The sequence below is a fragment of the Callorhinus ursinus genome, unplaced genomic scaffold (genome assembly GCF_003265705.2).
Source record: "Callorhinus ursinus isolate GAN/ISIS: 27379988/994484 unplaced genomic scaffold, GSC_fseal_2.0 scaffold37, whole genome shotgun sequence".
In the NCBI taxonomy this organism is placed as follows: Eukaryota; Metazoa; Chordata; class Mammalia; order Carnivora; family Otariidae; genus Callorhinus; species Callorhinus ursinus.
Window position 1 is genome coordinate 6,423,899 of NW_027397099.1, and position 23,751 is coordinate 6,447,649.

The 23,751-nt window shown below is 52.6% G+C and overlaps 3 protein-coding genes across 16 annotated transcripts in view; 2 read left to right on the forward strand and 1 right to left on the reverse strand.

Annotated features, from left to right (window-relative positions):
- ZDHHC1 (zDHHC palmitoyltransferase 1) overlaps positions 1 to 12,598 on the forward strand; it is a 32,349-nt gene extending 19,751 nt beyond the window's left edge. For 3 of the 4 annotated variants that reach the window (XM_073880133.1, XM_025889063.2, XM_073880134.1), the window contains 9 exons: positions 4,609 to 4,784; positions 6,358 to 6,459; positions 6,845 to 6,969; positions 7,068 to 7,226; positions 7,573 to 7,685; positions 10,501 to 10,583; positions 10,830 to 10,923; positions 11,057 to 11,135; positions 11,235 to 12,598. In XM_073880133.1, the coding sequence (XP_073736234.1) occupies positions 4,609 to 4,784; positions 6,358 to 6,459; positions 6,845 to 6,969; positions 7,068 to 7,226; positions 7,573 to 7,685; positions 10,501 to 10,583; positions 10,830 to 10,923; positions 11,057 to 11,135; positions 11,235 to 11,518 (1,215 nt within the window). In that variant the 3' untranslated portion in view covers positions 11,519 to 12,598. The remainder of the gene's footprint in view (positions 1 to 4,608; positions 4,785 to 6,357; positions 6,460 to 6,844; positions 6,970 to 7,067; positions 7,227 to 7,572; positions 7,686 to 10,500; positions 10,584 to 10,829; positions 10,924 to 11,056; positions 11,136 to 11,234) is intronic. The other variant, XM_073880135.1, reaches the window with a different exon arrangement.
- A 22-nt stretch (positions 12,599 to 12,620) lies between these two features.
- Positions 12,621 to 23,751, reverse strand: part of LRRC36 (leucine rich repeat containing 36) — a 49,693-nt gene continuing 38,562 nt past the window's right edge. For 8 of the 11 annotated variants that reach the window (XM_073880132.1, XM_073880126.1, XM_073880124.1 and 5 more), the window contains 3 exons: positions 22,581 to 22,695; positions 20,622 to 20,788; positions 12,621 to 12,846 (listed from right to left, as the gene is read on the reverse strand). In XM_073880132.1, the coding sequence (XP_073736233.1) occupies positions 12,632 to 12,846; positions 20,622 to 20,788; positions 22,581 to 22,695 (497 nt within the window). In that variant the 3' untranslated portion in view covers positions 12,621 to 12,631. Of the gene's footprint in view, positions 12,847 to 18,873; positions 19,049 to 20,407; positions 20,789 to 22,580; positions 22,696 to 23,751 lie in introns of those variants that run through there. The other 3 variants (XM_073880125.1, XM_025888943.2, XM_073880127.1) reach the window with 3 other exon arrangements.
- TPPP3 (tubulin polymerization promoting protein family member 3) lies at positions 12,655 to 16,275 on the forward strand. Its single transcript, XM_025889064.2, has 4 exons — positions 12,655 to 12,809; positions 15,161 to 15,354; positions 15,467 to 15,620; positions 15,738 to 16,275. The coding sequence occupies exons 2-4, from the start codon at positions 15,167 to 15,169 to the stop codon at positions 15,924 to 15,926; spliced, it is 531 nt and encodes a 176-aa protein (XP_025744849.1). The 5' UTR covers positions 12,655 to 12,809; positions 15,161 to 15,166; the 3' UTR covers positions 15,927 to 16,275.

Sequence of the window (23,751 nt, forward strand, 5' to 3'; positions counted from 1 at the left end):
ACCCGAGTCGAAGGTAGATCCTTAACAACTGAGTCACCCAGGCGCCCCTAATTATTCCATTTACAAAAGACCTTTTTCACTTTTCAAAAAGACTCATGGTAGAATTCTTTTACATACTAAGTTTCCTGGTATATTTAAAATGTGGTTTTATGTACGATCAGATAATTATCCTGTACCCGGGACTGTTTAGGAGCTCATTGGTTTTGTAAATCACACTCTTAGGGTGAGGTTGAATTGACAAGAGGAGGGATAAAGATACCCTGGAGGCTCCTGGGAACAGTGACAAACACAAACTTGCATGAGCCTGGCGGTGTGACTGCCCTAGCCTGGGCCACAGCTCCCAGGAGCAGGGGACATGGCTACAAGGCTGGCAGATTGGGGAGCAGCAGGTGGCCATGTGCCCCTGTCCAGAGGGTGCCCAGGAGAGTGTTGCCCTGGTATGTGTGCTTCATGAAAATGATTTCTTGGGCTTCTTGGGGGAGGAAGGCTAGAGTGAGCTAAAGGAGGTTCACAGAGATGAACTTGAAAGCTTTGGGCATAGAGTCAGCAGCTGAGCTTGGGCCATAGCTCAGCCCTGTCGGGGCTGTACCAGGCTGAGCAGCTTTTGCCAGCTTTCTGGTTCTCGGCCTCCTCTGACAGGAGGAGTGCTGCCGGCTTCCCAGAGGACAAGGAACATGCAAGGGTGTGTGTGTGAGCACCAGAATGTGTGAGCTAGAAGTGTAAGCGTGCTGTCTCAGGAAACTGGTGAGTGACAAGGACAGGTGTGTGGAGAAGGACTCTAGAGAAGGTTCTTGTCCTCAAACACGAGCAACGTCACTGGAGGGCTTCCTGGTCCGCTAGGGCCCAGGGCCTCCTCATCAGCTCTGTAAATGGAAAACTGGACTTTCCCTGAGGTGACTAACAGGCCTTAGTCAGTGCTCTTAAGTAGAACGCTTCATGAAACATTCCTCCCGTGATTTGGGATGGGCATACCCCTCAGCAGGATTACCTGGGTTTCTGCCACCAGGATACCTGGGAAACCAGGTTAATAACCACATGGTGGGAATAAGTACAGTTAGGGCAAATAACAGTAAACAAGATAACAGCATTTATTGAGCACATATATGTACCAGGCACGGTGCCATCCCCTGTACATGGACTATGTCATTCGATCCTCATAATACTCTGTAAGGAAGGTGTTCTCCCCACTTTACTAGTGGAGAAATTGGTGCTAGGAGAGATTGACCTCCTGAGGTCACACAGCTGATATCAACTGAGGCCAGACGAGCTGCTCAGGCAAGCTGACCATGAGGCAGTGGGACGGTGTAAGCGTTTTGTCCTCTCCACATTCATTGCTTTGGGTGGTGTGGAGGCTCACAGAGCCACCCAGATCCGCACTCCCACTTCTAGGCCTGGACGCCTCTTCTTCCTTCCATCAAAACGACCTTTCTTCTGCAGGTTTCCTCAGGGCCCCTGAGGAATGAGGTAGGCTAATGGTGTGTACCACATGCCCACCTCGGGCCTGGAAGTAAGACAGGGCCCCCGCCCTGGGTGCTTAGCCTCCCGCTGCAGGAAAGCCTTGTAGCTTGGAGAAGGTCACATGGTAGGTATGAGGGTGGGAGCCTTACAGCAGATTATGGGTGGAGGAGGGCCATGTAGACCCGCGTCGCCATGAGCCCAGATGCACACCTGACGCGCACCCGGCCTTCTCTGCGGCTGTTTCTCCAGGTACCCTTGGCTCGGCCCCTTTCCTTCATCACCTGTATCCAGTCAGTCAGCAAGTCCTGTTGATGTTACCTCCTAAGTAGCTATCAAACTTGCCCTCATTCCTCCCCACTGCCGTCTGCCCCTCTGGCCCATGACCGTTTCGTTTCCAGACAGGTCTCCCCACAGACACACTCACTTGGGCCAGTCCATCTATGTCCGTCTGTGTCCCTGCAGCTGAGCGCTCTTTCAAAATCCGAAGTTGCTCCCCAGCTTAACATCCCGTGATGGCTTCTTCCTGACTTAAGGAATGACTTTGAAGATCCTCAGGGCTCTCTGGGTTCTGCCCATTTCCCCTGCCTCTTATGTTCTCTCCTCTGGTGTTCTCTGTTGTGACACCACTGGTCTCTGGCTGGAAGGCTTTTGACTCTATCCCAACAACCAGCTAAGGCAGGAGTCCAGAACTAGCAGCCCATGGGCCTGTTTGGCCTACAGATCTTTTCTTTTTTTCTTTTTTTTAAAAGATTTTATTTATTTATTTGACAGAGAGAGAGAGAGACAGTGAGAGAGGGAACACAAGCAGGGGGAGTGGGAGAGGGAGAAGCAGGCTCCCCGCTGAGTGAGGAGCTAGATCCCAGGACCCTGGGACCATGACCTGAGCCGAAGGCAGACGCTTAACGACTGAGCCACCCAGGTGCCCCTTTTTTCTTTTTTCTTTTTTTTTTAAGTAGTCTCTATGCCCCTTGTGCAGCTTGAATTCACGATCCCAAGATCAAGTGTTGCATGCTCTACCAACTCAGCCAGCCAGGCGCTCTCAGATTTTATTTTTTTTTAGGTGAGATTTTCTTTTTTAATTGGGGGAAAATTAACACACAAAAAAGGACAGTCTTAAGTGTTCCTTTGGCAGGTGTGTGTTTTTAGCTCATGCATAAGTTGGGGGAGGGGCAGAGGGAGAGGGACAAGCAGACTCCCTGCTGAGCACAGAGCCCTACATGGGGCTCAATTCCAGGACCCTGAGATCATGACCTGAGCCGAAGTCAGACACTTAACTGACTGAGCCACCCAGGTGCCCCTGGCAGGTGTGTTTGTTTTAAAAATTATTTATTGTCAGTATTTAAAAAATGAGACTTCACATAAAAATCCAGATTTCTGGTTCCCTTTGAAAAGCCACAATTTGGTGACATGTGCCCTCATTCCTGCATGGCAGCAATGAGCTGAGCTGGAACCGTCCATTAGCCACCCCTCTGGCTAGGACTCTGTTTGCTCCTAGTACCCAGCCAAGACCCTCCTGTCGATTTTATACCAGGTGCCTATTGTCTTCCTCTCCAAGTCTCAGGTGAGATGATACTTCCTCAGGGCAGCCTTCTGAATCCCATCAGACTAGATGAGGCCATGCAGTTACTCACTTAGTCCCATGAACTTCCTTCTTTGTAATCAACCCATTATGTGATTAACATAGGTGTTTCCCACCAGACTGCAGGCTCCTTGGGGTGAGGGACCAAGTCTGTCTTGCTCCTGCCATTGCCTGTAGGGCCTGGTGTAGAGAAAGACCTCAGTGAACAGTTGAGTGAATGAACCAAGGGGTGGGGAGGGGAAGAAGTGTTAGGCAGGCCGGAAGCTAAATGTTTGCTAAATATTCAGTGTGTCTGAAGAGAGGCTGGAATGGTGAGGAGTAGTGGTTGCTGATACCAGGCAGTTTTGACAGGAGCTGTGGAGCTGGAGCAGAAGGGCCCTTGGCACTGAACTGAATAGTAGACTAGTTTGAGAGCCACTGTAGAAATTGAAGCAGACAAGGTTTTAGGTTTAAGCTATGCGAAGCTCACTTCGGGACCAAGTGAAGGACAGGCTCAAGGGCGCGCAGACAGGAGGAACAGTTAGGAGACTAGGGAATAACCCAGGAAAGGGGTGAAGGCCTGACCTACAGCCAGGGCTGTAGGGACAGAGAGGTTGTGATGGGCTATGGGACTCGCATTCCGCTGTGGTACAGCACCTTAGGGCAGAGCCTTGCTCATGCAGACATGTATGGAAGTTTGGCCGCTGGGAGGAGGAGGAAGAAGGAAAAACGAGGTTGGGCAGCTAATGGATGGAGGATGAATGATGGAAGGATGATGTCTGCCTGGTTAGGAAGAGGATGGATGGATGGGTGGATAGATGGATAGATGGCGGATGGCTGCCTCGGTAGAGTCTCTTGGTGAATTTTTACTAATTTAGACTTTGCAGCAAGTTGTCAGCATGCTTATCCCCAGCATTTGGTCTAGTCATTGAGCAGATAGGTCCTAGAAGATCTGTGTTTCAGCTCCAGAATTAGCCATGCTGCCCCTGGCCAGGCCCTGAATATGCCAAGTCACCTCAGAACCCTGAGCCCTAGGGCTCCAAGTAGCTGGACTCCAGTCGGGGAGGTGGTGGGTGTATGAGACGCTGTCTACAAGTGATTCTCCATCTGGCCCAGCTGCTGAGAAAGGATGGCTGCTTCCTACTCAGAGCTGACTTCCTATGAAGGCAAGAGAAACAAACTTAGAACTTATATTTTGGGTCCCTTGGCCTTAGAGGATAATCTCCTCAGTCTCACTTCATCATTTAGAATCTGAAACCAGATCATCTGGATTCTGAGGTCAGACCAGCCAGCACCTGTGCCAGTCCTGGAGGAGTGAGGCCAGAGCCCTGTGGTTGGGCCCCCCAGCGGCAGTAGGCAGTGGCTTGTGAGCTTTGTTACCAGATGGCTCCTCTCTTCCATCTGGGGCATGGGTATGCTGAAGCGGTCTGACAAGGAAGCTCTTGTGGGACTGGAGGTAGGAGGTGCACACTCGGAGTCTCTGCATGAGGGAGTCACATGGAGGTAGCCAGCTGTTGTTGGGCTCCATAAAGTTGGGGAGGGGGGCTTCCAGCCGGCAGAGTGCAGAGTGAGTCTTTAACCTGCTGGGCCAGTGCATGGGCGCCATCTTTGCCGGCCACCTCGTGGTTCACCTGACTGCTGTCTCCATCGATCCAGCAGATGCCAACGTGCGGGACAAGAGCTATGCAGGGCCCCTGCCCATCTTCAACCGCAGCCAACACGCACACGTCATTGAAGATCTGCACTGCAACCTGTGTGACGTAGATGTGTGAGTGAGTGTGGGCTGAGGGTGTGTGTGGGTGCCGAGTGTGCCCTGGGAAACTGCCAGTGGGCGCTCCAGGGAGAGAGGCGCCTGCCCAGGGCTTTAGAGTTATCCTGATGCCGCAGAACCCTCGTGTTTTACACAGTCAAGAATCTTGATGGAGTGACAGAGAATTGGGTGAAGGACAAGGAGATTGGAAACAGAAGATGAAGAATGGCATTTCCAACAGTTAAAGTAGGAAACATTTGGCACTGCCACACACTTTTCTAATGACTATTTCTGTTACCCTCCCCCCCCCATTTCTCACAAGCATTCCCAGAGAGGGGCAGGGAGGAGAATTAATGCTTGAGTACTTATTATGTGCTAAGTGCTTATGAACAACCCTGCAGGGTAGGCAGCATCTTTGTCACCTCACAGAAGAGGAAGAGCCCAATGCTGCAAAAGACTGAGAGAGGCCTGCATATGGCTATTGGGTAGCAGAGCCAGATTCACAATCCAGCCTGCCTGGCCCCCAAGCCCATACTGTTATCCTCAGTTACGCATGAGGAATCTGAGGCCCAGAGAGGCCAAGTGACTTCCTCCAGATCACACTGCTAGTGGGAAGGGCAGTCAGAATGTGCAGAGCTCATACCCCCTTGGCTGTTAGGGACTGCCTCCCTAGGCCCCTCTCTCCCTTCCTGGAGCTTCCAGCCTCAGGCAGGGGATTGGGGGTGGGGGTATGGTCCAAGGCTAGCTCCACATTTCTTATCTTGTGATCTAGCAGCCTGTTGAAGAGGGTGTGTCCACAGGACAGAGTAAGAGCCAACAAGGCACTGAGGAGTTTGGTGTCAGATCATCCTTTCTTTCGCTAGGCACCGGTCAGTGCATTGTTCTTTAGTTGATGCTGTGGCAGTGGCTACCCATTCTGTTCTCTTCTGGGGGAAGGGGTTGCAGCTCACTCCACCCGCATTCCTAATGTGGCTTCACCTCATCAGACCCCCTGCAGCAAACTGCTCACCTAGATGTCAGCTTGCTCCTCTTCCTTTGGCTCCCTTTGGGTAGCCCAGACAGACTGAGGTTTTCTGAAAGAATGCCAGTAAAATTCCCATAGACTGGCAGGGAAACAGGGACTCAAAAAATGGAGATGTCCGAGAAACCAATGCAGGCCCTAGACCCAGCAGCCTTGCTCTCTTCTGCTCCCTGGTCGCACGCCTGCATCGTCTCCTGGCGCGGCGCAGGGGTCGTTACCTGGAGAGGAAGCCCCATTTCCGTTTCATACCACCGTCATGCAGGTGCGCAATCCTAGAGTGGGAAAGTGTAACGCCTCCCAACCCCTCCTTCCTGCTTCCGAGTCCCCTGGCCCTTCAGAAGCGAGGCCTTCTGTGGGTGCTCTGCTTTGCAGTGCCGCCAGAGGGCGTGCGCGCTCCCCGTCGCCGCGCTCCGCCGTGGAGCCGAGGGCTTGGTGGGTAACCCGCTACAGGTGCGGCATCCGGGGCACTGGTCCCTCCGCCGCCGTCTCCGCTGCCCTGCGAGCGGCCCACGGGGAAGTGCGGGAAAAGCTAAACCAAGCGTGTTGTGCCCCTTCCACCCCTTCCTGCAGGAGCGCTCGCTCCAAGCACTGCAGCGCCTGCAACAAGTGCGTGTGCGGTTTTGACCACCACTGCAAGTGGCTCAACAACTGCGTGGGCGAGAGGAACTACCGGTGAGAGCTGGACACGGGCCGCACGTTTGCCTAGGGATGCATGGGTGTGAGGGGGAGCCAGGGATCCTGAGGCTGCCTATGGGGCGGGGCGGGGCGGGGCTGGGGTGCTTAGAGGGCCCGGCACTGGTGTGCATTAGCGCGTGCTGGTCTGAGGGTGGTGCTCCTGATGGCTGCTGCTCAGGACTGCTGAGGGCAGGTTTGGGGTCTTATTCCTGCTGGGGCGGCCGCCCAGATTAATCTTTGCCCAAGCCATTGACTGCATGAAGAGTTTGGGCTGTGGGGTCAGAGGCCTGGGTCCCCATCCCATCCACCGGCCCTTCTGAGTTCTGGGCCCTTACCCAGCTGGAGCACCTGGGTGCTGATAGCTGCCCACGGCCGGGCCCAGGCTCTTTCTACACAGTGTGGCATCTGCCTTACTGGGTGTCCTGCTCCTCGTGCTGGTGGCCACTTATGTCTTTGTGGAGTTCTTTGTCAACCCCATGCGGCTGCGCACCAATCACCACTTTGAAGGTCAGTTCCAGCTCCAGGCCCACTCCCACCCTCCAACTCTGGGCCTGTTCCGGTCGCTGGTCATAGACCCAGATGAGCAGTCTGCCTGTGCCTTGCAGTGCTGAAGAATCACACAGATGTGTGGTTTGTGTTCCTGCCCGCTGCCCCTGTGGAGACACAGGCTCCTGCCATCCTGGCCCTGGCCGCCCTACTCATCCTTCTGGGCCTGCTTTCCACAGCGCTGCTGGGCCACCTGTTCTGCTTCCACATTTATCTCAGTAAGTCCCTCCCCATCCGTGCCCCAACACACACACACACACACACACACACACACACACACACACACACACACACTCATACAGCTACACCTGCCTTGCAGGGTATAGGGGTCCTTAGGCCACAGGGAGGTACCAGTGGGTGGTAGAACCCTGTGCTGTAGAACCCTGAAACCATGCTCCTTCTCAGTACTGGCTTTCTGTGGTGGCCTGGTCTCATTTCATGGGTTAGTGTATTTGGGGACAGTGGTTTCAGGCTGGGGCTGAGGGTGGTGCAGGTACCCTCCCTTACCTTCTGAACTCTAGGATCCCCTTTCCACTGCATTGAGCCCTCTCCTCACCCCCTCAGTGTGGCACAAGCTCACCACCTATGAGTACATCGTGCAGCATCGCCTGCCACAGGAGGCAAAGGGGGCCCACAGGGAGCTCGAGTCATGTCCCCCCAAGATGCGGCCCATTCAGGTATAGAAGTGGCTCAGACGGCTAAGGGGGTGGGTGATGGGGCCTGGGTGTGGGAGGAGTGGTTGGCTGTGTAGCAAGTAGCAGTGATGAGACAGGGCAAAGGGAAGCAGGCCTGGAACCGCAGCTGGAGTAGGGGATGCTGGAGGCAACAGGAGCAAGGCCAAGCCTATACTAAGCACGTATCTGCTTCTCAAGTGTGGGCACAGCCAAAGGGAGCCCTGTGTTTCCCTGACCCCAGGTACATTCCTGTCCAGGCTCCAAGCATGTGCTGGAGGGCATGGAATGTGGGAGCCTGAAAGTGGGCAGGTTGGGGCTGCAGAAGAGAGAGGGATGGACCAGCGAATAGGTCACTAGGATGGAGCCATCAGTTCTCTCTACTCGTGATCCTGAGCCCTTATACCCATTACCCTATTTAATCTTTAAAAGAGCCCGTGAAGCAGGTAACGTAACTGTACCCATGTTGCAGATGAGCCTATTGAGGCCCAGAACGGGTAAACAAGCTGGGTCTGGGAAGAGTTAAAGTCTTTACACTCTGAAGCAGGAACCCTCCAGCCCAGCTACTGACCAGCCTATTCCCATTCCCACGCCCCGTGGCTTCCTGAGGTCAGCAGCTGGGGGTGGGGGTGGTCCAGTTCTTGGAGCCCCCAGGGACTGGGAAGGGAGGGGGCCCAGGCAGGCCTTGCTGGGAAGGCTGAACTCTGGATCCCAAGTCCTCATGGCAACTAGACACAAACACAGGCTGGTGGGCGGATTGGGAGAAGGCTTGGGACCCCGCCTCTCCTGTTGTCATTGCCAGGGGCGGGCCAGGCTGCCAGGCCTGGGAGGCCTGGGGGAGTGCTGACTTTTGGTGGCAGCCCCCCTGCCACACCACCGTGTACAGAGATTGGTGCCTGGCACAGAACACATGTAAGTGCAGTGGCAGCCATCCTGGGAGTGGGCAGCTTCTCTATCCCCACTTCACAGAGGAGACAGCCTCAGAGATGTAGGCAGGAGACTTTCTCAAGCTTCATAGTCAGTATCCATTGAGGCAGGGCTGGCCCTAGGATGCGTAGACTAGAGGGCTCCTGGCCCCTGCCCTGTAGTCACTGCCTGCCTAGGCTCTGGAGTCAGGTGTGGCAGCAAAAGCAGCAAGGGCAGTTAGTATCATCTGCACATGACCTGAGGGAGGCTTCCGGTGGCAGCGGGGGGTGGGGGTGTGCTTGTCCCACTGCAGAGAGGACAGTGCTGAGGCCGAGAGGTACCATTTACTGCGCAGAAATGTGCACATTTTGCAGGTCTCTGGGGGAGGATCCCAGGGGGATTTGAGTGGGGGAACCCCGGTGTACCCTCAGACTTCTCCAGCTGGCTAGGGCCTGGCTCCTGTCTCATCCCGGCCCCTCAGGCTTCTGGGACCATCCTCTGGTGGTGCTTCTCCCACCCCTCCTGCCCCACCCCGCTTCTGGAGCCCCAGGGCACTAGGGTAGGCTTTGCCCCTTTCTGCTGGGCCCTGGAGGGGTGCTGAGTCCTCACTGGGGAAGAGGAAAGATGTGGGGTGCAGATTACCTTGAGGTCCCAGTTCTCACGACTGGCCTCTGATCCCTTCCTTTCCAGTGTTCCTCTGCTAAGGCTGTCACCCCCACACTACTTTCCAGAGGGCTAGCTTGGGCATTGGTTGGGCATCAGTCTCCGTATCTGTGCAGCCAGCCTGGGGCCGGCTGGGCTCTGTCCCCCAGATCTGCCAGGGCCCTGAAGGCAGACTCCCCACCCCCACCCTGAGCAGGAATGCGGGAGGGGCCCCACTCTGGAGTCGTTGGCCCCAAACATAGGCTTGTTTTAGAGACAGCGTTGCTGTTACAGTGTCATCTCTGCATTAGTCAGGACGCCTGGGTCTCCATGGAAACGACTTCCCAGCATGCGACAGCTGTCCGGGTGCCCTCCCCCACCCAGTGGGGGCAGGGCATCATTGTCCTGGCTCTGCCCTACACCCTTTGTACCTGGGTTGGCTTTTTCCTAGCTTTTGTCTCCTGGTCTGCAGTCCTCATGGGCGTCCTGTGTCCTGGGTGGCAGCCCAGCCCACTTCTGTGACCTCCTGACCTCAGGTCCCTGCGCTTTCAGGGGTTGGGTCTGCCACTCCCAGTGTGGCTGTGAGGATCAGTGACTAAAGTAGACACAGAACTTCCCTACAAGCCTGATCCCAAATGGGGCTGTGGAGGTGTTTTTTCCCTACCTCCTACTGCCTCCTCTTTTGAGGTGGGGGAGACCTCCCATTGTCCCACTAGCCCCCATCACCCCCCCCCCCCCCCAGGTAGCCAAGATTGTGGCTGGTACCTTGAGGACTCAGCTGCGGTCCAGTCATGCTGTGATACAGCCTTGGGCGCACACTCTGGCATATGAACTGCTGGCCAGTCTCCCACCAGGGAAAAAATCAGTTCAGAGACTGCAACCCTACGAAAAGAGAGGAACCAGGAGAGGGTTGCTCTGAGAGCCTCTTCCCTACCACCCACCTTGGCCAGAGCAGACTGGGTGCATTGGACCTATGAGGCTAGGGGCTTCCTGGAGGAGTTTGACTAGATGAAGTAAGGAAGATGGTGGGGATGGGGTAAGGTCCAGAAATGGGTGTTTTAAGCCTTGGCCTACAGAGAGATTTTCCCAGCATAGCTGGGAAGCTTGGAGGACAGTCATAGACCTCTGCACCCAGACTTCGCACAGAGACCAGTGAGAAGGGGGTGTTCTGTATAGGATGGGGTACTGTATACAGGATGGAGTAGGCTCAGGACCCAGAAGGCCTTGGATCCACACCTGGCCCCCCAGCCTCCCTGACCCCCACCTTCCCCAGGAGATGGAGTTCTACATGCGGACCTTCAGCCACGTGCGCCCAGAACCCCCTGGCCAGGCCAGGCCTGCCACAGTGAATGCCAAGTGAGTGCAACCTGGGCATGTGCCACCTGGACATCTCTCATTGGCATGGCAGGGACATCTAAGGTGGGAGAAAGGGGGTAGGCCAAGGCCAAAGTATATAGGTCTGGGTCCAGCCTGGCAAAGCCTTGAACAAATCAGTGCCCCTTTCTATGTACTAGGAAGGGAGGCTTATTTCAGGGCCTCCAGCGGGGTGGGATTTGAGGGAACAATGGCCATCCAGCGATTACCCTTCCACTTCCCCCTCAGTCTTTCCCAGTTCTTTGCCACCCGAGGCCAAGTGGAACCCCCACCACCCTCCTCCCCAGAGACTCAGGCTCTGCCCCCCCGGATCCAACCCCAGGTAAGGGGTACTGTGCTGGCCTCCTTGCCCAGGAGGAAGGGGATGGAAAGAAGCCTCTACCCTGCCCCACTCCTCTGCTTCTTTGGGCGATGTGCGGTCTAAGGGGCGCTCAGGTTCTCCCCTCTCTCTGCAGAAAAAGAGGAAGCGGCGTGTGTATAAGGTGCCAACCTCTGGGACCTTGGACCCTGAATCGCCGCTGCCCAGGCTGCCGGGTGAGTGTCTCTTCCTGACCGCATCCTGAGCTCTGAGGGAAAGGTAGGGCCCCGAGAGTGTCACAGCCCCCAGTTTCACATTTTCCTCCATCCCCGCAGTGCCCTGGGCCCCAGGCCGCAGCTCCAGCTCGCCATCGGACTCCGCGGGCCTCAGCCCAGTGCACGCCGCTGGGCCTGCAGGCGCCTACCACTCGGCGTCAGCCGAGTCCATGGACGAGATTCCAGTGGCCCAGACGCGCCTGGGCAGCGCCGCTCTGGCTGCCCCAGGGGGCAGGGGCCGAGAGATCGGGCTGGCGCTGCAGGTGCGTGCACCCGCGGTTTTCGTGAGCCTGAGCAGCGGCGAGCCCGGAGCGCGGGGTGGCCCGGAGGCCGGCCTGGCTTAGTCGGGTGGAGAGGCAGGAGGGCCAAGGAGGAGCGGCCAGCCGGATTCTCTATGCAACACCCCCACCCTCGCCGCACCGAGTGCACTTTGGGAGCCCCTGCGGTCGGCAGGTCCCTTCCCCCAAGACTCAGCAATACCCGCCCCACCGGCCATGATGCTCCAATAAACTTTTTTTTTTTTTTTTTTTTTTTTTTTTTTTAATGCTTTTGCGGACTTAGTGCAGACTTTCTTAATGGCAAGGGCCACAGGCCGTGCTGGAGCTGGACCACTGTCAGTCGGCCTAGGGGTGGGGTGGGAGGGGCTCGTACATTGAGTCACCACCCAGATTGTCATATGGAAAGGTACACGTGGACCGAAGGCGCTCAGGTACAGGGCTTCTGGTTGTGAAAAGTCCTTGGAAGGCTGCCTGGAGGAGATTGTTTTTCTTGAAGATAGGGTTTATACTTGAAGAGGGAAAACAGGCTTTGAGATCCGGAGGCAGCAGCAGGAGCAGAGACTGCGAGGCCGACACCGGGGTAGGATGGGAATAGAGGAGTACGCGGACCCCAGAGGTCCTGGAGCTTTTTCCTGCAGTTGGGATGGCGGTCGGTGTACCAGGATTCTGGGACTGGGCACTCGTGATGCGCTCATTGTTCCCTCCTGCTCCCAGTGCTCCCGAGTTGTGGCCTGGGGATGCCAAACGTTAATTGGAAAGCTGTGGTCTTGAGCCAGCTCTAGACCCCACTGTCACTGAGGGAAGGGACTTCTCCCCGCCCCAACTCCCCCCGCCCCACCTCCCTCCCACCCCGTCTGCTCCAGCTCCCAAATGGCCTTCGGTTGCGGCTCTGGAAAGCTTCATCTCTGCCGTGGAGGTGGGGGCCTGCTTTGAACTTTGGGCGAAGCCCCGGATGGGGCTGTTTTCCTATTAGGGGGTCATCCGAGGACGTCCAGAGCTTCAGAGGGCCGGTATCCCCCAGCGCGAAGGCCACGGAGCTGCCCTGGGAGCTGCGGGATCAGGCTTTAGCAGTAGCTCCGCCCCCGCGGAGCGCGGAGGGGGCGGGGTCCTGTGGGTGGGGCCAGCGTGACCTTGGTCATTCTCCCGCCGAGGCAGCCCTGGGGGTGGGACTCGCTGTCTCTATGGAGACCGAGAAACAGGGGATAATACGGCGGAACCGCCCGGGCTGCAGTCCCGCCCCGGAGCCGGCAGGGAGCAGAGCTTTGGAGCCGCCTGGTCTCCCGCGTCCGCCGGTCCGTTCTTGCGTCCTTCTGTCCATCGAACACGCACTGCAGGAACAGCCACGAAGTAGAAGCAGGTAAGAGACCCGGGCGCCGACCACCCTAATCCGTATCCTGCATGATAAGGAAGAGGGTGGGGTGGGAGCGCCCTGGAAGGGGTTCCAGCCCCAGATGGTACCGAGCCAACTGAGCGGCCCTGTCCTGGGCCCCAGGCGTTCCTCCCCCACCTCCTCGCCCGGCTGATTGATGACTCCAGCTGTCCCAGTGGGAGCCAGCGGGTGGCCCCAGTTCTTGGGCGTGGCTGCTGCATCCTTGGCCTGCAGACTCCTGGGACTGCGGCCTGAGACCTGGTTCCACCTGATTAGTACCAAGAATCCTTCCCACTGACAAGAGTGAGCACTGGAGGCAGGAGCCTGCCAGTCACCTGGGACAAGCATCTGTTTCCCACAAACTCCCCCAGACTTTACCCTTGGGCCGGGTCTCTGGATCCCTGGTGGGAGGTTGCAGTGTAGAGAGAGGGAAGGGGAGTGCTGTGTGGACTGGGATTGTGGGCTGACAGGGTCATTACAATGTAGGGGCTGTGGGGACGCCAGTACCAGAAATTGCAACTTAGGTATGGGTGAGGATGGTCACTGGGAGAGGGTTTTCAATGTTAAGGCCAGTGGTAAATGTAAAGGGGGTGTAGTTCTGTAGGGGCCCAGGCTGTGGTCACTGGAGGCCTTAGAATAAAAGACAGAGGTAGATGATGTTTGCTGAGGACATGACTGAGGGTGTGGTCAGGAGGCTGCAGTGGAGATGCAGAGTGTGCTTAGGGAGTCTTAACATGGGGGCTCTCAGCGTAGTACCTGGGAGTCTGGAAGTGTAAGTCTACGGATGTGGGCACCTGGGGGGCTTCAGAGCAGGGTTGAGCATGAGGCCAGAAAACTGTGGGTATGTGGACAAGGGTGGGTCTGAGGATGTGGTCGGAGGCTACAGGTGGATAGAGAGGGGGTGAGTTGGGAAGCTCTGGTTAGGGGGCTCAGTAAGAGCCGTGGGTATGTGGATGGGGGTCCTCATCTCAGGACTGGGGTGTGTGTGGATGGAGACAGCTGCAGCAGAGGGCTGAAGGTGTGGTCAAGGAGGCCTCAGTACTGGGCTGTGTTACATGGAGGGAGTTTCAGTGTAGGGCTGTAGGTGTGGTCAGGGGATTGCAGGGGGACTGTGAGGGTGTAGAAGGGACACTTTAGTGCAGGGCTGAGGGTATTATTGGTGAGTTTCTGTACAGAGCTCTTAGTAGATATGTGGGGGTGGGTGCTGAGGTAATGGTCCAGGCCCTCAGTCCCAGGGCTGGTTAAGGGTGTGGTCAGGGGTATAAGGCCGAGAATGTAGAGCCAGGGCTGAGTACATTCAGCTGTGGGGGTGGGGGACTGGTGTGACGGTGTCAGGGTGTGGCCAGGGGCTTCCATGGAACACTGAAGGTATAGACACTGGGGAAGTGTTCCAGTCACCAACATGCCTCTGGGGGCTCATAACTCTACAACCCCTACCCATGCTAGTCCCCAAATCACCTGCTCTTCCTAAACTCTACAGACTGGGAGGTTACAGTGCCAATGGATGGCAAGGGGCCAGGTGGCCACGGTTGTGCCCCAGGCGCTGGGAGTGCTGGTGTGCCGCACCCGTGGGCGCCAGTTCCCTAGCCCAGCCCAGCCGCTCTGGGAGCTTCTCTCTCAGCCGCCCTGACACCATCCTGGCCTTAGCAACATTCTCCAAGTAGCACTACCCTTCCTTAGCGACTGTCTCCAGGCTTCAAAAACTGTGGCCAGGCCAGCCCCAAACTCCTGCTCCCCTCATGTTTTTGTTTAACAGCAAATAGTAACAAGGTCCTGGCTGGGCCAGCTGCACCCCTACCTAAGGCATGCTCCCCTGCTCATGCTTTGGCTCCCTTCTCAGCCTGGGCTGGGTCTTGCTGGGTCCTGATGACCCTGACAGAGACCCTGTCCTCACTAAATACCTGCCCAACAGCTAGGCCCTGACCTAGCTTCGCATGGAACTCCCAGGGAGGGGGGCCAGCCCTGCCACCCTCACTTCCACCCAAGCAGGCCTTGTGCCAGGGCCAAAGCCATGGCCCCAGCTGCTGACCTCACAGTTTTTCTGGACAGTGCCACTCTGTCCCAGCCTGGTGTGGGCATCATGATTTCATCTTCTTAACTCCACTCTAAGCCAGGGCTGGCATTAAGTGACAGCACCTTTCCTCTCGGGACTCAGGTCCAGGGACACAGTGCTGGCCCCTCTCCCCAAGCAGCTCCATCTCCAGTTTTGAGGGTATATGGCATAAGTGCCCATAACTCAGAACTTGGTAGGTTTTGAGGTAGAGGCAGTGATGTTCTGTGCCTTGGGGAGGGGAGGGGCAGCTTGGCTGCGAGGTGACTGAGGTGGGTTCCCCCTGCAGGGTGGCATGGCAACGAGCACAGATGTGGCTGGGCTGGAGGAAAGCTTCCGCAAATTTGCCATCCATGGTGACCCCAAGGCCAGTGGGCAAGAGATGAATGGCAAGAACTGGGCCAAGCTGTGCAAGGACTGCAAGGTGGCTGACGGAAAGGCCGTGACGGGGACAGATGTCGACATCGTATTCTCCAAAGTCAAGTGAGCCCCAGGCAGTCCTTGCTTCTGATGTTCCCAGGTGGGAAACTGGGGGGCTGGAACCAGGGAAGACATGGAGAAGGGGGAAAACTCATGGTGCCCACATACCTGGCAGGGGAAAGTCTGCTCGGGTTATCAACTATGAGGAGTTCAAGAAGGCCCTAGAAGAGCTGGCAATGAAGCGATTCAAAGGGAAGAGTAAGGAGGAAGCCTTTGATGCTATCTGCCATCTGGTGGCAGGCAAGGAACCAGCCAATGTGGGCGTCACCGTAAGTACCCTGGCTGGTCTTGGGTGGCCACTGAGGGGGATATAGGGAATCACGGCTGGGGAGGAAGGCTGGGCTCCCTAACCAGGCCTCCGTGGGGGAACAACTCTATCCAAACAGAAAGCAAAGACAGGAGGTGCTGTGGAACGGCTGACCGACACCAGCAAGTACACAGGCTCCCACAAGGAGCGCTTCGATGAGAGCGGCAAGGGCAAGGGCATTGCTGGGCGTCAGGACATCCTGGATGACAGCGGCTATGTGAGTGCCTACAAGAATGCAGGCACCTATGATGCTAAGGTGAAGAAGTGAGGCCTGGGAAGGCCCCCAGTGCGGCTGCCCCCAGCAGAGCCTCAGGCCTGGGCCTAAAGGGCACGTGGAGCAAGACAGCCCTGTCCCCTCCCTGCTGGACCTACCACCCAGAGCTTTCTGCCCAGCCCCACAGGGCTAGCCCACCAGGCCTCTGACCCAGACCTCTCCCCTTCCCCTTTCCTCCCTGACTTCTGGCTGTTTGGGGAGAGTCTGTGCCTGTAGCCCCACTGCCCCACCCTAGCCCCGGGCATGGCTAACCCCTGCGTGCTTGCCTCATATTTAAGCTGCTGCTTTGGCCAAGTGCCTAATTCTTACCCAGACCTCAATAAAGACACCTTTTGTACCAGTATGGCCTGGTCAGGTTTATAATAATGGGGTTAATGACATTCACACCCTGCTGACCTCTGTGTTACCACTCACTTGCATGTCACTCTCTGCTGATCATTACACTGGTAACCCTGCCCAGAAAAAGACACATACCAGGCCCCTTCCATTAGCACAGAGCAGCACTTCCTGAGGATGCTCCTTAGGGAAATCTAAGGTCTCTCACCTCAGCCCTGACCCACAGTCCTAACATCACAGCTTGCCGTCCTATTAGGGTTCAGTCTTGGCCTCTCCAGGAAAGAGGAATGAGACAGCAGACTAGGCCTGGGCCAGGTGTTGGGCAGGGCCCAGTGCCAGGCGTCAGGTCTATGCCTGCTGACAGGTCCCCACCTCAATGGGGCTACCAAAGTTAGTCATTCTGGGGCCTAGCTCAGAAGGTCAGAAAATGCAAGACCAGTAAGAATGTTAGAGAGTAGATAGTCCAACTCCCTAATTTTATAGCTGAGGCCCAGAGAGTGAGGGGGCTTCTGCAGAATAAAGCTCAGAACCATGCCTCTTGCCTCAGGCCAGGCTTTTTCTAACAGAAAGCCCCAACACTGATTTCCAGAAACGGGGCGGGATGGCCAGTGATAGAGCCTGCCACCCAACACCAGCCTTTGGCATGTGAACACGGTGTGTCCAACAGTGAAGGGGCTTCTGATTCCCTCCCATTTGTTCAACATCCCAGGTTGGGAGGAGGGAGGGGAAATCTCTGGTCCCTGAGGAGTCCTGGAAGTTTCCAGATCAACCTTTTTTCTTTTCTGAGGCTCTGGGTGTTAGGCCATAGCTATTCCCAAGCCCAAGGCTTTGGGGCCAACTCTCCTTCCTTCCTGCTGACAAGCAGGCTGGATGGGACTTAGGGCCTGCCCAGGAGAGGGCAACTCCCAAGGGTGCCAGAAAAGGCTTAACAGATAAACACTCACAAATACCTTTTTTTTTTTTTTTCTGATGTGGATAAGGCAGCAAAGCAGTACAGCTGTTTATTCCCTCATCCCACAGACTGTTCTGGGATGTTCCTGCCCCAGGTATGCCCAGAGTCCCTTGAGCCCAACTCTATTTGGAGTGGGGATGGAGAGGAATAGTATGGCTTGGGGCAGGGATGCTGGGGAGATGAGGTGGGAATTACAGGGGGGAGGTCAGCACCTGGCCACAGCAGAGCCTTGCCTAACAGCTGACAGCTGTGGGCTCCTCCTGACTCAGCTGACCACATCACTTTGCCCAGGGAGGAGTTTCAGAGACCTTTACCTCTCCCATCAGCAAACAGTAAGAGGAATGATTTCTCCAGCCTTGTGGAATTTGGTGAATTGCAAACTTAAGTGAGCAAAATAAAAGTGAAACCCAAATCCTTCTGGCTTGCATTTGCTAAAATATCCTCATAGTGAAAAGAATTTAACTGCATTGCAAATTGGTCCAGGCTAGTAAGCTGCAGGTGAGAGTACCATCCAATGTAGAGGGGAGCAGCAGCTCAGCTCCTCCTGTGACTGGCAGCGTGGCTTAGAAGAGCCCAGAGAGAGAACAGGCAGAGCCCCAAAACTCCACCTTATAGGAGTAAAGCCCCTCTTCTTCCTGAAAAGTAGTTATAGAGCCTGAGAGCAATCAAGGCCCTCCCAGAGCCGGGAAACTCCTTAAAGACTGATGGGTCTAGCAGAATCTGGTATGTGGCATCGACTGGCCAAACAACGCCCCTTCAGCCCTTCAGTTACCACTGTTTCATCTTCCAGTCTCCTCACGGTGGAAAGCTTTGGGTCCCCCTGCTAGGAAAGCAGGCAGGCAAGGAAGAGAGCTTAGGTTCTGTGGGATGGAGCCATTAAAACTCTGTTTGGCTGGCAAGAAGGCTACACTTGTCAGATTGGCCCTGCTCCTCCTTTTGGACACAGAACTTCCCTGAGAATCCAGTTTCCATCCCAGCCCTATTTCCTTTTTCTTCCCAACAGTGCTGGGCCTAGGGTGAGGAATCCCTCTCCACTTACTTTCTACTTGCTTCAGGAGCCTTCCCCACTCCATGTTGAGCCCACTTAGCCCCACAACTCTTTGGCCCTTTGACACCCCCATCCCTGCCCGACCTCTGGACAAAGGGAAATTAGGAAACACAGCGGGACTTCCCCAGACATGGCCAGCAACCCTAGAGAGGTGCCTGGCCTGGAGCAGGGCGAGCCACTTTCAGTGACAATAGAATATAGGGTGAAAGGTGACTGACTCAGTCTGCTCCTCCTTAGAGGTACCCCAAATACGTTCTGGGGGTCTGGCATTATTGATGTCCATAGGGCAAGGAAGGGAGAGCGGGGTTGAAAAAGAAGTTCATTATTTTTCCCTCAGTGGTCTTCCCAGTAAGTTGGCCTATGTACTGTGCCAGGACCCTGAAATATGACAACTCAGGGCTACAAGGCTACAGGCTGAGGTTACCCTACCTGGGCAAGGCTTACATTCTTTGGAGTCCTCTTAATGGGGCCAAGGCAGGCCTAGAGAAGTCAGGAAGGGGGCTGATTCTTACTATTGCCACAGAGTATGAGCTCACTTGAGCTCCTAAAGGGCCATGCACCTCAAAGAAACTTATAGCTCCTCTGCACATGCTTCTTTTGGGAACCCACATTAAATTCAGAGGTCTGTGGATTTTATTTATAACTTAGAAGTGTGTGATCTTGGTTGTGATCTTCCCGTCTCATTATTTTGGCTATAGCTCTCCTTCCCTGCAGAGTACCAGGTCAGGGGAGCAATAAGTGTGTAATCTTTCCACCTGTCTGTCTCTCTTTGACACGACCCTGGAGATGAAGAGAAGCACAATATGGAGTTAGGTTGGTAGTCCTTCACCCTCTACATGCTCTCTGGCAACATTAGCTGCCTGGGCTATCCTGAAACAGAAACATACTTAGAGCCACTTTCTTTATCTTTCCCATTGATTTTGAAATGCCCAAACAATCACGAGTCAAAGAAAAATTATGCCTCAGGTCTGAAATACAGGGTACTCACGTGTAAAGTGAGCCCAAAGCTAACATTTGGAAGCTTCATCTCTGGTCTGGGCCACACCAGTCTTCTCTCACATCTCTACCTCCTCTTTGATTCTCCCCCCACTCCACATGGCCCTCAACCCATTCCTCTCACAGAGAAAGCTCCTCAAACACAAATGTCATTCCTTTGCCTTCCTATCTAAAATCTTCAAGGAACGGTGCAGTCTAGTTCCAACTCATCTCCTCTTGGCACTTCAGTTCCCTGAATGGACCAAGTTCCTTCCCATTGCCTCTGCCCTTGGCCCTGTGCTTTGCCTGGTGACTTCCTATTCATTCTTCAGGTCTCAGTTGAAAGATCATTTCTTTCTTGAACACCGTGTGACTCTTGATCTTGGTGTCAGAAGTTTGAGCCCCACATTGGGCACAGAGGTTCCTTAATATAAATAACAATAAAATTTAAAAAAGAAAGATCATTTCTTTAGTGGACATTTCCTGACACCATACCTCTCAGGCTAGGACAGGTCCCCTGGTTATATATTCTCCCAGCATCATGACCCACATCTTCCCTGCCCTGCAATCCCTCTAGGTGCTCCACACTCTTCTGCTCTGCATTCTTGGTCTGGGAACCTCTGTGTGCCCCCTCTATCTGTTACCATTGTAATTGTGCAAACTTCCACTCAAATGACAAGTCCTCATTGATGCCTTCTCCAATTCCCATAGTGGGAATTCCTTCCTCTGCCTCTCTCTCTCCCTGTCTTTCTCTCTCTCCAGGGCATCTTTGGGCTTGTATTTAGACCTGTTTGGTACCAATACCAAATATCATCACATGAGTTTTGCTTTTCTCAACTAAACTGTTGGCTGCTCCTAAGCTGAAACCAGACAGTGTCACCTTTTCACTATGGTGGGAGGAAACTCAAAACACGCTTGATGAACCAATCAATACAGAGTCTCTGAAATTTGTTCTAACATAAAACACAACTGGTCATTGATGTTCTTTTATAACCTTCTACATTTAACCTTCTACATTTAACCTTCTACTAGTTTCAAGTGACACTCAGAAAAATGTCTGATTTTTTTCCTTTTCAACATTTTCAGCCAAATGTTTCTATGTGATATGATGCCTAGGATTAAGTGCCAATTATTTCTGTGGGCAGGGAGAAAGAAGGAGTCGATGGGAGGAGATAAAAAAAAATAAAAAGGACCAATACAATGTAATCGGAATAAAATTTTTTCTTAATCTTGTGAGTAAATACCACCATACTAGTGGCAATGACACCGAGAGCCCCCCTGAAGGCAGAGAGAGGAAGCTGCAGAGAAGGTGCTCAGTGCTAGCTCCATAAACTAGGCTCTGGAACAGAGTCTGAGACACTCTGTATTAGATACTGACCCGTGTCATGTGCCACTGGTGAGGAGGAAGACAGCGTGCTTTTCCCAAAGGGTGACGATCTCCCCAAATGATGACTCTTCTCAGGAGGCAGGAGTGCTTTCCCAGAATAAACTTTTTGCTCTTTATTCAGCTGCTGCAGCAGATACTCATTAGTTACCACCAGGGATCTGAGGCACGGGCAAAAAAGACAGTCATGAAATCATAAAAGCAAAGTAGATGCTATTCAGACCTGAAATGTTTACTAAAGACAAATGTAAAATGAAGTAACATCTTTAAATAGAAAGAACTGACTGGTTTATGAGTGGATTATTTTAAAAGCAGGCTGACAGTTTATTTCTTCATTACAGTTGTTTGATTATGTTCCAGACTGACTGTAGCAATAACACAATTCACGTTTTTTATAGTGATTGTTCTATTCTTTCCAAAGCACTTTCATGATGAGGTAAGTAGAAGTATTAGAAGACTGGCACCTGACCAGGTCTCCAATTTCTATCCCCAAATCTTAACTTCTACTTCATCTAATTTATCCTAATTAACTAATGGTGCTAGTCATGACTGCATTCTTGGACTCTGTATTACCATGTAATATTAAAAGCTATCAGAGACTAACCAAAAAAATGCATGCACAATTCTGTTCATTGCAACACTATTTATAACAGCAAAACACTGTCCACCTAAATGTCCATCAATAGAAGGCAAACAAACACGGTTGCAGTCCTATGCAGTTATAAAAAGGAAGGAGAACTAACTCTATATACTACTGTAAACTGATTTCTAAGATAAAATGTTAAAACAACATTATGTTTTTTATATTTGTCTGAATAAGGTAACATTTTATAATTTGACTTTGGGGCCATTTAAATGTTTTATATAATTATAAAACAAGATTAAATAGGAACAATTAAATTCCTTATGAATCAAAAGCAAAATGAAACAAATTGAGGCTGTACATTGAACTGATGGTTTAACCACACACAGAAGAATTATTTCAAGTTACTTTAAAATATAGCAATTTGACTGTACATCACCTAAAGAGATATACCCTAATGTTCTCAAAATGTGGTCCCCAAATCAGCAACAACAGCATCACCTGGAAACTTACTGGAAATGCAAATTCTCTGTCCTCATCAGACCTGCTGAGTCAGAAACTCTGGCCCAGCAATCTGCATTTCATTAAGTTTTTCAGGTGATTCCGATACCCCAGTTTGAGAAGGATGACTTTATGCTACTTCCTCTACTTTTGTGTTTGAAATAATTATAATGAAAAGTTGTTTTTTTTTTTTAAAGCCATCTAGAATGGGTCTGGGTCTAATTCTCTGAATATGAAGCTATCCTAATTCACTAGGTATTCATGAAGTAAAGTTTGGGGATGAAGGTTTGGGGATGGGGTTCTTATATTTAAACTTCATTCAAAGTCATAGTGAAGGTGTTTTGCAAATCAAAATGTCAAGAGCTTCTGTAAATGTACCAATAGTCTTGAGGCTTCTTCTGATTTGTCTAACTGGCATCCTGAGGGTACCGTTCTTTGAAGAGGCTGATGCTGTTGAGCTCCTCTGAAGAGAACAAATACATGGGACTTTCCGTCACTCTCCCTAAGTGCTTGATGTCTCTTCTGAGACCATTAGGAGGCAGGCATTTTCCAGAAGAGCCAGACAGCTGATTTTAGGGGCACATAGTGACCAAGAAAAGCTAGCTGACTCAAACAAGGGTCCTGTTGGATCTAGTGAGAAACTACTTATTATTGAGGGGGCTGTAACCCACCAAAGCCAGCAAAGACATTTAGTCCCTCACGTGTCCTGGAATACAGAAGGTTTACACACAGATACACCTAGATACATGAGGTTTACACACAGAATAGAGTTAATTTGAAAAGGACATAGATATTATCAAATAAGACAAAGCTGATAAAGGAAAGTAAATATCTGCTTCCAGAAGCCAGCTAGATAGGCCCTCTCCTACCTCTGACTTTCATGGAGAAGGGCCACTGTCTCCTCCAGCTTTTTCAGCTGGGCAAGCTCCTGGTTCAGGCAAGCCACCTGCATGTTCAGCTGTTGGTTTTTGCGCAGAAGATCATCTACAAAGGGTACAGTGGCCAGGTGTGAACAGGATTCCAAGCCACTATCTTTGAGCAGAGATTAAGTAGTCAGGTGGCCATCTTAAAGAATTGGGGGCCCCACTGCCTCCATCTCCGCCCTCCATTCACCATTCCCTCCCTTAGAGACAGCAGATATGGGGCTTAGGAACAGAGAGACCCGAATTAAAATTCAACCATTTAATATTGTGCATTAGTTTATTTTTCTGAGTTTCACTAGGGCTAATAACCCTGCCCCACCACGGTTGTGAGGATTCAATCCTCATTTAGCATAGTCAACACATATTAGGTTCTCTATATTCTCCATTTTAGTTTGTGAATGTAGGTACTTCACTCCTTGTAGAATCTGTGAAAACATCTGGAACTATGTCAGGCACATAGTAATAACTCAATGAGTGCTTGCAGAAACTGAATTTGTAGTCAAGACACTCATACCTAGCTCCCCAAATATGTTACCGATACTTGCAATAATGAAATAGGTAAAAGCACAGGAACTCTGGTCCTAAGGAAGTCAGTCTTCTAGAACAGTACTTCTTAAACTTTAATATGCTTACAAATCACCTGGGGATTTTGTCAAAAACAGATTCTGATTCAGTAGGTCTGAGGTGAAGCCCAATATTCTACATGTCTAACAAGCTCCCAGGTGATGCTAACGTTTCTGATCTATGGATCACCCTTTGAGTAGCAAGGTTCTAGAAGGAGGAAAACAGAGCTGCAACAGCTGTATTTATCACCAGTAAGCCAAAATACAGTACTGGGCCTTGTGGCCGATTCAAAGTAGGTATCTAGTGAACAAACATCTATTTTCAGAGTAGCTTAGTGGAGATGCCTTGATAATTCAGGTTTGTGACAATCAGATAGTGATGAGTTTCTTCTGGAAATTCAGTGCTGACTTCCAAATCAACTTTTTCTTATAAATCCAAGTGCCCATGATGTTTGCTTAGGGGTGCTGAGCTAGATGTTTAAAGCCAAGGGTAGACTTTATCTAAAATACTGGCCTGAACGCTAATAATAAAGTAGTACAAATCAAGATGTCAA

Coding starts and splice junctions, on each gene's coding strand:
- TPPP3 (XM_025889064.2), top strand. CDS start 15,167: ATGGCAACGAGCACAGATGTGGCTGGGCTGGAGGAAAGCTTCCGCAAA. Junction 15,355..15,466: donor ATCGTATTCTCCAAAGTCAA/GTGAGCCCCAGG, acceptor CATACCTGGCAG/GGGAAAGTCTGCTCGGGTTA. Junction 15,621..15,737: donor CAGCCAATGTGGGCGTCACC/GTAAGTACCCTG, acceptor CTATCCAAACAG/AAAGCAAAGACAGGAGGTGC.